Source organism: Equus quagga, chromosome 12 (genome assembly GCF_021613505.1).
Source record: "Equus quagga isolate Etosha38 chromosome 12, UCLA_HA_Equagga_1.0, whole genome shotgun sequence".
In the NCBI taxonomy this organism is placed as follows: domain Eukaryota; kingdom Metazoa; phylum Chordata; class Mammalia; order Perissodactyla; family Equidae; genus Equus; species Equus quagga.
In genome coordinates, this window is record NC_060278.1 from 103,466,304 (window position 1) to 103,478,692 (window position 12,389).

The 12,389-nt window shown below is 41.0% G+C and overlaps 1 protein-coding gene across 1 annotated transcript in view; it reads left to right on the forward strand.

Annotated features, from left to right (window-relative positions):
• PFDN4 (prefoldin subunit 4) overlaps positions 1–6,218 on the forward strand; it is an 11,106-nt gene extending 4,888 nt beyond the window's left edge. Inside the window, exons 2-4 of the mRNA XM_046678078.1 lie at positions 1,778–1,885; positions 2,630–2,770; positions 5,823–6,218. Of these exons, the coding sequence (XP_046534034.1) occupies positions 1,778–1,885; positions 2,630–2,770; positions 5,823–5,954 (381 nt within the window). The 3' untranslated portion in view covers positions 5,955–6,218. The remainder of the gene's footprint in view (positions 1–1,777; positions 1,886–2,629; positions 2,771–5,822) is intronic.
• The last annotated feature ends 6,171 nt before the right edge of the window (positions 6,219–12,389 follow it).

The window sequence follows — 12,389 nt, forward strand, 5'->3', positions numbered from 1 at the left end:
ATCCAAATTCAGAAACAGTGCATTAAGCCTCAGATGCACGTCGGGCAAGCCCCGTGCTAGGTGCTTTCCTGGGAATTACACGGTTCAACCTCATGATGACAAATGCATCTGCAAATACACATTCAGGTTTTCAGGGGCTCAGTATTTAAACTCTGCAGGCAAGCAGGAACTCTGGAATTCTCTGTTCCCTGTCTGCTTAGGGAGTTGATAGTTCTCATGTAGCCAAACCGACTTGAATGCCTAGATATCTGCACTTGGACTCCCTTTGGTTTTTGTCGTGTAGCTCAGTGCTTCCCAGCTTCCATATTCATAAAAATTAGGCACAAGGTTGAACATTCAAAGTTATACATATCTGGATGTAAAGGATCTTGTCAGTATGTTCTCCGGGTCTCTGATGATGGGCCTGATCATGTATGATGAGCGCCTGGGCCAGGGGAGGGCTGAGTTCTAGGTGTCTGCCCTTATGTTCTAAACAGTGAGCTCCATATTGGCCTGAGACAGCAGGGGATAAAAGCACCCCTATCTTATGGCATTGTCATGGGAGAGACCAGGTGAAAGGATGGGTGGGGTGTGGTTATTGTGAACCCATTACTGTTATTGGCAAAAGAGCCCAAAATAGTCCTTCTTGAAGCTATATATATATATATTTTTCCCCCTTTAAATAATAATCAAGTGCTCTTGTTTCTATTTTATAAATGAGGGGAAACTCTAAAGAGACTCTGGGATTAATTTCTTTTCCTAAATATGTGGTCCCCCGCTAAGAATCTGATGAAAGCTGAGGACCTCCTGCTGCTCTTCATGCACACACACACACACTTTTGCCTTTAACTTCTAAGAGCTCATGGACCTGTCTGGACTCTGGAGCCAGACTACCTGGGTTGAAATAGAGCACTACCACTTACTGGGTGTGTGGCTTTGGGCAAATTATTTAACCTCTCTGTGCTACAGTTTCTCCATCTAGAAAGTAGTGGTACTAGTGATCCTACTTATTAAGATTGATTGGAAGATTAGCAGAGATAAAATACTTAGAAAGTTCTTTGCATGTAGTAAGAGCTCAATAAATGTTAGCTATTATTTTTATGATTTCATACATATTTTGTCATTTAAGCATTCCAATTTTATTTACTAATTTAGTCACATTAAATATTTTTAAACATTCAGTTTTCATCATTTTACAGTAAATTACACCTTATTCATTATGAAGACATAAACAGATTCTACATTAAAATAAATATAGTTTTTACTATTTGTGGAGTGTAGCCACTGAAATGCATAGTGACCCTCTAGCCAGTGTTAGCAGTTAGATTGAAAATTATAGAAACTGTCAGATTTCTGATAGTCTTAACAAACTTAAGCAAGTTTTACGTCTGAGAGAATAAACTAGTATAAGGCATTTACCAAAATTAATTACCACATCACTTTTTGCTCCCTGGGTTATCTTGATGAAACTGTTCCAACTTGAGAAATTCTGCTCCAGGCCAAAAGTTGGCTGAGTTGATTCAGGACTTATTCTTAATTATTGTTTGTGTTGGAAATGCTTTTCTAGCTTAGGCATGATTCCGTAGAATATTGAAAGAGGTTATAGATTTAGGAACAAATCTTAAGCTCGTGGAGCGAAAAGTTAGTAAGGCCTATGTTTGTGATATTCTGTACCTCTTGTGTTTTTTGACTATATGAGGACGAATAGTTTATTGAGTTATTTCAGAGTTATATAAAAAGCTAACCTGTAACTTCTCCATTAAAATTAATTCTACGAAAAATTAAAATGTTTTTTCAGGCTGCAGAAGATGTCAATGTTACTTTTGAAGATCAACAAAAGATAAACAAATTTGCACGGAACACAAGTAGAATCACAGAGCTGAAGGAAGAAATAGAAGTAAAAAAGGTATTGAAAAGATGTATCTCATTTAAGAAAAATAAAAGTTCTTTGTACTATGGATTTTTAAAACTGAATTCAATAATATGCGATTATATCTCTGGGTCTTTGTTGCGGATGCCATAATCCATTCCAGTGAGTTTAAGAAGAAAGACATTATTTAAGGGATGTGAGATGGTGTCGAGATTGTTGAGGGTTTGAGGAGCGGGTCCCAGGACCACATCTCAGAACTTGGCTGGTGATGGAACTGCTGTTGTCTCCACCGATCCCAGAGCCAGCTGCCTTGTCCACCGTGAGGAAGCTGCCCCTTCAGACCCAGGAATGCTGGGCTGCCACTGCTGCCGGCCCCGTACACTGGGGGCCTTGTGCCCAGCCCCCTCCTCATCGACTGTTGAAGTCCAGTTCAAGGGCATTTGCTTGGTGGAATTTAATTTACCATTTGCTTTCATCCTATCATCAAGCAGGTCTGAGAAATGTCATTTGGTGTTTTTGTTTCTCTTCTAACCTAGGAAGGCAGAACTCACAAAGTAGGAAACGCTTGAGTGGCCATGGATACCCACTGTCCACCTCAGGTGTTAGGTAGCTGTTAAGTGCTTCCTTATGAAATGTCATGTAAAAATGTAAGAAAGTCTTATTTTAGGGTGATAATGCCTTTGTGACAGGGTCCCTCAGAGAGTCGATGTCCCCAAATTAAAGTTGGCTTGTAGTCTCTTCTCAGGGCATTTTGAATACGTTTTCCATTGCTGTTTACAGAAACAACTCCAGAATTTAGAAGATGCTTGTGAGGACATCATGCTTGCAGATGACGACTGCTTAATGATACCTTATCAAATTGGTGATGTTTTCATTAGCCATTCTCAAGAGGAAACACAAGAAATGTTAGAAGAAGCAAAGGTATGTTGGAGTCTTTCCCTGAGTGATGAAGTCTAACTCAAAAAGTAGGATTTATATCATTATAAAGAACATGTAATATAGATGTAGGGAAGCTAATGGAAACTAGCTAATATTTCACGGGTTCTTAAAATGTCCCAGGCGTGCTCTGAATGCTTTGCAAGCATGATTTTATTTACCCCTAACGGTGAGTCTGTGAGATAGGTACCCTTAATCCCACTTTCGAGTTGAAGAGGTTTAGAGAGGTTATAGGACTTACTCACAGTCACCAGAGGGAATGGCCTTCTGACTCTAGAACCTGTGCTCGAAACTAAAAGTATTTAAAAGTACGGAATATTATAAAGTAGAAAAGAAAATCACCTGTAATCCACTACCCAGAGATAGTGATCCACAGTGAACATTTTCATGTGTGTCTTTTATGTTCTCTCCTTCTCTTTCGCTGTGTAGTTTTGCTTCGTGTTTTGGTCGGTTAACATCCTAGTAGGAGTACTTTCTCGCTCCGTTTAATGTTCATTCATTTATCCGGCAGATGCCCAGTGGGAGCCTGCTCTGGGCCAGGGATACCTGCTTGGAAAACATCATTTTTGGTGACCGTTTAATGTCATGTTGGCAGGCATTGATTCAGCTCACTGTCCTGTTGTTAACATCGATTTGTTTCCAGTATTTTCCAATAGTAATATTGCAGGGAGCATTCTTATACCGAAAGCTTTGTTCACATTTAGGAAATTCTTTGAAGGAAATAATCAGAAGTATGATTAATTACTGGGTCGGAGTGTGGATCCATTGACAACGTTTGAGGCATTGGAGAATTGTGTGAAATTAGTTTCCAATTCACATGTCCTCCAGCCGCATATGAGAAGGGCAGTCATGTTTGTGTATGAGAAGCTGATGGCAGTTAAACATTTTCTAAATCTTTTAAAATTTACTTATTTAATGTTGAATACTTATTTGATGTTTATTGAATGTTATTTAAAATGCTACTCTCCCTTCTTCAAATGTCACAGAAAGCAGTACTTTCCATGAATTAAAGCTGCATTTAAAAACCTGGAGAGGAGCTAGTACTTTTGCTCCTGGATCCTTCCATGCGGAAACACTCACTGGATGTCTCCCCTTATGTTTAAATCTTTTCTTTCATAGTAAAATTTTGTAATTTTGTTTCTTTTTTTTTAACCATCCTAAAATATTCTTGTCAAAAGTATTTCAAGATAGTTTGTGGTTTTTGTCATTGTTGTGAACATCATCTCCCCCTCATACTGAACCTCTATTTTTTTATTTATTCATTCCAGGAGTGTTTATTGAGTGCTTACTTTGTGTCAGGTTCTCCCATGTACTAGGGACACAGGAGACAACAAAACATGCCTGGTCTCTGCTCACATGGAGTGTATAGTCTAAATGGAAAGAGAGAAAACTAAGCAAAAAAACTAATAATGAGTAGAAAGTGGTATGAGGATAGAGCCACCTTTAAGGTCATAGGGCGGGGGCTCTGTCCTAACCTAGATGTCAGGGGTCAGCGAGGGGCTCCCTGGGAAAGTGACGAGGTGACAACTGAAAAATCAGGAGGTATTACGTAGAAACGGGGAGGGGCTGTTCCAGACGGAAGAAACAGCATGTGTGAGTAGTCATAGAAAGATGGTGGTGCAAAAGTAGAACTGAAAGAAGTTTAATTTGCAGGAGATTTGGGAGCATCTCAAAATGTGGTCAGATCTTGAAGAACTCTGTCAGTTGAGTTGAGTAAATTGACTTTATTTTAGCAGAAGTCAGCAAACTTTCTGTGAAGGGCCAGATAGTAAGTGCAGTAAGTGATAGCAGTAAGATAGTAGTAAGCAGACAGTAAGTGCATTCGGCTTTGTGGGCCACGTGGTGTCCGTCACAGTCACTGTGACAGGAAGACGTGTCACCGAGTGCCATGGCTGTGTCCCAGTAAAACCTTCCAAACCCAGCTCCAGGCTAGATGTGCTCACCCTTGTCCTGGGGCAAGAGGAGCCTTTTATGCCTTTTAGGAAAAGAGTAATGTGATAGGGCTTGTGATTTAAAAATATTTTTCTTGTATGTTGTGGTAATTTCACTTATTAATTAGGTTTCCTGGGTATAGAAATTTTACCTCTTTTCTAACAGCTGTCTGTCTGATTTCTAGTTCTTGTCTTATAGCAGTGGTTCTCAGACTTTTAGCAGGTGTCAGAATCATCCACAGGAGGGCTTGTTAAAATTCAGATTGTTTGGCCCAACCCCCCAAATTTTTAATTCAGGAGGCCTAGTGTGGAGCCCTAGAATTTGTATTTCTAACAAGTTTCCACATGATCAGGGGTCCAGACTTTGAGAACCATTGATCAGATCCCTAAAACAATAACGTTGTCAATAATAGGCATTCTTCTTTCATTCCTGATATTAATGGATATACCATTTGTATGATTTCATATTTTCCTGGTTGTATTTGGGAAAAATCCTTTTCTTGGTCTTAGCCAGGAAGGAATTTCTGATATTTCATGCATTTCATGTGGGCAAAGCTGCCCTCTCCCATGAACAGGGCACTCATTACTGCTGTCTTTCAAAGTCTAGCTCAGGGGCCTTGTAGTTAGTAAGAATTTCTGCCAGATTTTGACTGTCAGTTATTATTTTTAATTATTATTTTAATTATGGGTGGCAGTGTGAATTTTTATCATTTCCTCTGGTTTCTTAGTTATTTTTATGGGAAGTTGGAAGAGGCTGTGTCAGAAGCCAGGCCCGTGATAAACTATTTACCAGAAGTGTTTATATATGGTTCTTTCTTTATTAGGATATGATAATTTAGAAATTAATTTTATCTGTTGTGTTTTTTAAATCAACAAAAACTGAGGGAAAAAAAGTTTGATTTATTCTATACTAAGCAAATATAGGCCATGGATTAAAAATGCCCACATCCAGACTCTTGGTTTAGATTTAATTATCAGTGTTATTTAGCTGCCTGTCCAAGTTTAGAAAGTTTTTGACCTAAAATCCTTCCCAAATATTACTTCATCTGCAGATGCTCAGAAATCATTCTGTTGAATAGAATTAATTTAACTTATTTTTTTTCCAGAAAAATTTGCAAGAAGAAATTGCCGCCTTAGAGTCCAGAGTGGAATCAATTCAGCGGGTGTTAGCAGATTTGAAAGTTCAGTTATATGCAAAATTTGGGAGCAACATAAACCTTGAAGCTGATGAAAGTTAAACATTTTATAATACTTTTTTTAATTTGTTTAATAAACTTGAATATTGTTTAAAATGATAATTTCCCTTCTTCAAATGATATGGAAAGCAAAACTTTCTTTTTTTAAAATTTTCATTTATTTAATGGAAACTTGCCTATTTTCACATGTCTTGCTTATTTATTTTATATTTTTAAAAGAAAACAGTAGTCATCTATGTATTTTGCATAACGATTATATCAAGCATAGGGACTCTATGTCATGTTATTAAAATCAGTTAAGCAATCTTTTATGTTTCTATATTGTCATTTAGAATATTTGTTGCAGTCTTTATTTATAAGAAAATTGAACAGATGTGTCATGTTGTTTATATGTCTGAGTTGCTATTTAGAGACGGTGAAAGCACCACAGAAAGATCCTGTGCTACAGCTGTCTTCTTTGCTCATTCCACAGCTAGAACTTTGTCATATACTAAAAACTATGTATATATTTTATTTGAATATATGTAATATATATTATATCTAAACATACATATTTCACATATCTCTTACATATATATCAATGTCATAGATCTTGGTAAAAGAACTGGATAATGCTCAGACAGGCATTTGAGCTTCATACAAACAGAGGAGAACAACAGAAGAATATTTTGGAAACCAAGAGATCCATCAGTAGGAAGAAATGTTTACTGTTTATTTATTTATTTAAAGATTTTATTTTTCTTTTTTTCTCTCAAAGCCCCAGTACGTAGTTGCGTATTTTCAGTTGTGGGTCCTTCTAGTTGTGGCATGTGGGACGCCGCCCCAGCATGGCCTGATGAGCAGTGCCATGTCCGCGCCCAGAATCTGAACTGGCGAAACACTGGGCCGCCAAAGCGGAGCGCGTGAACCCAACCACTCGGCCACGGTTCCAGCCCCCTACTGTCTTTTTAAATTACAAGTTTTAGAGTTTATTTTAGTGCTTTGAATAATTGGGTTTATATTGGTAATGATGCAACTGTGTATTTAAAAATAGGGCTTTTTTCTTAAATAAAGAGTACATTTGCCCTCTACCACCCCCAAAAAGATTGTGATTTGGAATGCCTGATTGTTTGAACTTTCCAGCAGATGGCAGTGGTGTGCCAAAATACCAATGGAAGGACCATAATACAAAAATGAGCATATTTCTAGGATTAAATATGCATAATTTTAGAGGAAATGTTATTTTTTAACCTTCGAGGCTAAACATTGCCTATGGATTTTTTGTTAAATGTTTAGCAACAATTCAGGCTTAAAGATAGAAAATATAATTTTTATTTATTTATTTATTTTGAGGAAGATTAGCCCTGAGCTGACATCTGCTGCCAGTCTTCTTTTTGCTGAGGAAGACTGGCCCTGAGCTAACATCTGTGCCCATCTTCCTGTACATTATATGTGGGACACCTACCACAGCATGGCTTGATGAGCAGTGCCGTGTCCGCACCCAGGATCTGCACTGGGCCGCCAAAGCAGAATGCGAACTTAACTGCTGCACCACCGGGCTGGACCCCTAGTAAATATAATTTTAAAATTCTTTATGACATAACTTATAAATTGCTGCAGAATTTTCCCAAATAGTGATACTCAAATTCTAGAAAATGACTTTTACAAGGATGTTTTTTCTTGCATGCATCTGGTTCGCGTTCAGTTAGAGGAGTGAGACGGGGTGGATATGTCAGTCAGCTTATAACAGGACGCGGATAACACACTCAAGTCAGAATAATTTGAGGAGCTTTATCCAAGATTACAAGGAGGGTTTTGTACCCTTGAGGCTGGGGAGGGAGCAGCCACCTCTTTCATCCTGGAACCCAGGCAAGGGCTGCCTTCATCTGAAGACGGACGTAGCCAGCCTTTGACATCCCTGCAGTAATAGAGCTGGGGGACTGGACACCCCAACCTCATCCTCTCTCTCTCTCTCCCCAAAATCCAGCTGGTGCCCAGCATTGGCCAAACCCAACTGGAATCCAGAGGTAGTCTGTAAAAGTTGGTCTTTTGCCAGGCCAGAGAGCTGGTGAATGGATGGGTCCGGGGGAGGCTGATGGGAGATCTGACCCGGGAGGGTGGCTAAAGTTGAGCTCTTCAGAAATGTTAACAGTGAAGGCTCATCAACTTACGTGCCAGAAAGTGAATTATATAACTGGTTGGAACTTAAAATCTTATCAGCACGTTAGCAAGTAAGCCTAATACAAAAAACAAACATCTAACATGGGGAAGAGGGGAGTTACATTATACAGTGTTTTCCTTAATTTATTTGTGAAGTTTTAGGACATCAGAAATCTTTTGTCCCCCTGCCTTTTTTTTTTTTTTTTTTGGTGAGGAAGATTGGCCTTGAGCTAACATCTGTAGCCAATCTTCCTCTTTTTGCTTGAGGAAGAGTGGCCCTGAGCTGACATCTGTGCCAATCCTCCTCTGTTTTGTATGTGGGATGCCCCCACAGCATGGCTTGAGGAGCAGTGTGGAGGTCCACGCCTGGGATCTGAAGCTGCAAACCTCAGCTCACCAAAGTGGAGTGCGCAGACTTAACCACTATGCCCTGAGCTGGCCCGTTGAGTCCTGTCTTAAAATCGTTCCTGAGGTGTCCATAAGCCTTTTCTTATTTTTGTTAATAGTAAATTCATTGAGCTAGGTGAAGACTGGGAAACAGCATGTACTGTATCTGAAGAGGCAACTAATACACAGCTTGAGCCAGTAGTTGCCATGTAGAAGTTTTGATCTGTGTCACCACTGTTTTCGAGACAAGAGTCCTGAGTTTTATGTACAATCACTGTTTTTAGACAGTGCAACTTTTTTTTTTAAGGATTGCAGGCTAAACAAAAGATCTTTGTAGAACAAATCTGACCATCAGGCTGCCAGTTTGCGAACTTGTGCACAATATGCTGCATCTTACCCAGGCTTTTGATGGGAAGTAGGCAGTAGATAATTTGCCTGTACTGAGGGTCTTAGAGCTGTTATACTGAGCCGCTGACTTTCACTTTTAAATACCTCTCAAATCTGTCCATTTCTTTCCGTCTCCACAACCACCACGACGCTGGTCGAGCCTTAAGAAAGCTCTAGGCAAAAGCATGAGTGATTAGGGGCGGGAGAGGAAGAAAATGCCATTCAAGATGGAGTTTTGTCAACTGGAGGCCAGAGAGCGTCTCTAAAGGGTTTGAATCTGAAGGTGGCATACATGACTGGAGCAGTATTTTAAGTAGCAGGTCAGTTGTTAGGTGGGTTTTTCTACTAAGAGATGGAGGTAGGGATGCCAGGTGTTACTGCACTTTCCCTGGTGCGTCGAGTCAGTTGGCAGAAAGAAACGGAAAGAAAAGGCAGCCAGGACTTAGCGAAGGTGGAGTGTGTAGATCTTGATAGGTTGGAGAGGTGAAGGGAGGGGGAGAAAGCCAAAGATGCCTTGGTTTTGAGCACAGGCCAGAGGCAGCCTGCAGCAGGCTTTCTTTGGCTCTCATAATTAAATTTTTTTAAAAAAATTTCTTGCCACAATAAAATCAGGAGATCTCACATAAAAGTTCACAGTTGCCATTTGGAAATAGGCTCCCAATGTTGTGAGTCTCAGCTGCTCGCCCGTTAGACAGCAGGCTCTTTCCACTTCACCCCAGTCCCCACCCAGCGTGCTCCCCTCATTGACATCACCTGCCTGGCACCTGTTCACCTTGGCTTTGTGAGCCCTGGCAGCCTGCTGGTAGTGTTGATGAGGGCAGGGATGTCAGAAGTGTCCGGTTTGCGTGGGCCGGGGCCAGGGAGGGGAAGAGCATGAGTTCGGCTTTCGACACTTGGACTCGGTGGGATGTCAACCATGTGGAGATGTGCCATTGGCTGTTGGAAAGGTAGGTTGAAACTGGAGTATGCGGGACTGGGGAGGTATATTTTAGAATGGTTTTCATCCTAGAGAAGTGCTTTTTAACATTTAAGGTACGTGCACATCACCTGGGGATTTTGTTAAAAGGCAGATTCTCGTTCAGTGAGTTTGGGCTGGGGCCTGAGGTTCTGCATTTCTAACAAGCTTCCAGATTATGCTGAGATTGCTGGTCCATGGGCCATGCATTGGACAGCTAAGGTAGCTTGTCACGAAAGAGATGAGGACTTGGGAAAGAGTGCAGGTGGCAGGAAAAAGAATCAACAAAGGAGACAGAGCTGCAATAGTGATGGGAGATCCGTGGGAGGGTGGAATCCTAGAAGACAAAATGGGAGGCTAAAAGCAGGAGACGGTGGTGGATATCAGACGTACAGAGACGCCAAAAGGAGCTGAGCAAATGGAGCTCTAGTTGATGACTAAGAAGTTCTTAATCTCCTTCAAAAAAAAGGTTAACTCCCCCCACCCACGTGCACACACACCTGAGCCCCGCACACACCTGAGGTAAGTGGCTCACTCCCATCGCAGTGGCCCACACAGCAGCGATTCTCAAGGGGGCCACTTGTGTGGTTTGCAAAAACCTTCCAATGCTTAGGACCAAAGACAAATCAAAATGTTCCCTACTTCAGTGGTTCTCAAAGTGTGAACACGGGGCCAGCAGCATCAACATCACCTGAGAACTTGTTAGAAATGCAAAGATTTCACAGGACTAAACCCTGAAAAAAATCTCCCCCACTGGGCCTGATGTTGAGGGACATAATGAACACTGCCTTCAACAACTGTTTCATACAAACTGGGAGTGGACCCCAGTGTTTTAACAAGCCCTCCAGGTGATTCTCACTCAGCTAAAAACTTGGCCTGGTTCAAATAATTCAGTCGGTTTGGGGGCCAGGGGAAGAGACCGAACGCCGGCTGAGAATTCTTAATGCACAATTACAGTGATGAAAAGAGTAACAAGATACAGGAGCTAGACTGTCTTTTAATGTCGCTGCAGTGTAGATGGAAGGGCCTTTGTTTTGTTTTTAAGAACAGGGAATATCTGAGTTTTTGTAGGAACAGATAGCAAGGAATCCAGGAGAGAAGGTGATGACAAAGTCAAAAAAATGTTTTGGAGGATTTAACCCTGAAAAAACTTTCCCCCCATTGGGCATTGACTTTGAGCAATGTCATGGATATTTACTTCAACTCCTGCTTCAGGGCAAATGCAGGAGCAGAATTCACATGTCCAGTTCTTGTAGCCATTTAACTGTTAACTTCAATCCAATGGAAGTAAATCAGAGAGAGGCTGATAATAACCAGCCAAGATCACGTAGCCAGGCATGGTCTGAGCACTTTCTGTGTATTGACTTAGTCCTTACAATCCTGTAAGTGACATGCTGTTGTTGTCATTGTCTCCATTTTATAGGTGAGGAAATGGAGGTGCAGAGAAACCAAGTGCCCTGCTCAAGGTTCCACAGTCCTTGAGTAGAGAAGCCAAGACTCAAATCCAAGCAGTAGGTCTTCAAATCTATGCACCCAGCCACTCCATTGCAATACTGATATGTAAGTGTAGAATCTTCTAGCAATCCCCCTAGATCCGAGGACAGCCCTTGGCTAACTTCAAATGCAGAATTTCCCTTAGAATACAGAATTTCCCCTAGAAATGGGTAGGAATTAAAGAGTCGAGTAGTGATAGCCTTGGTCTGTGAGCCGTCTTAAAGGACCCCTGGAAACAACCCAATTTCCATCAACAGGCGAGTGGACAAATAAATTGTGGTGAGTATTCCATTCCCATAATGAAATACTACATAGTAATAAAAAAGAAGAGGTTACTATGACATGCAGGAGATCGATGAATCTCAGAGACCTAATATTAAGTAAAAGAAGCCAAACACCAAAGAGTATGTTGTGTATGATTCCACTTATATGAGGAAACACTGAGGGGTAGGGAAGGCCACCTTTTAGGGAAGGGTAGTAATAACTACCATTTATGGAGCACTTGCTAAACCACAAGCACTGTTTAGAGCACTTGACCTGCCTTAACTCCCCAAACCCTGTGACAGTTGATTCTTTTATGATCCCCATAGAATTGTTTGTCAGATAAGGAAACTAAGGCTCTGACAGAGGAAGTACCTTGCCCAAGCCTACACTGCTGCTAAGTGCAGAGCTGGGTCCACTCCCACTCCACGTGATCTCATTGTGTCTTGACAATTATGTCACACCTCTGCCCAAAAACCATCGCCTGAGCTGCTGTGCCAAAAGACCGTGTGTGATGTCACACACTAAGCCTTCCCCACAAGACCTGGGAGGTGGTAAGAATTTGATAAATATTGTCTATTAGGGTCAGTCCTGTGAAAAAATGGAGCCTCAAAGAGGTTGCCCAAGGCCATATAACTCAGTAACGTTGCGTTTGTGTGGTTTTGACCGTGAATTCTATTGTGTGGACTGATTCTCGGTGACTCATAGTCACTTCAAATGCAGCGCTGTGTTATGATTTTCATGGGCACTGAGCCTGCCTGAGCCCCTTCCTCCATGAGATAAATATTGAAAAGTATATTTTACCACTGCTTTGGTGTAAAGACAGATGTAACCCAGGCTGGATGATACTCATT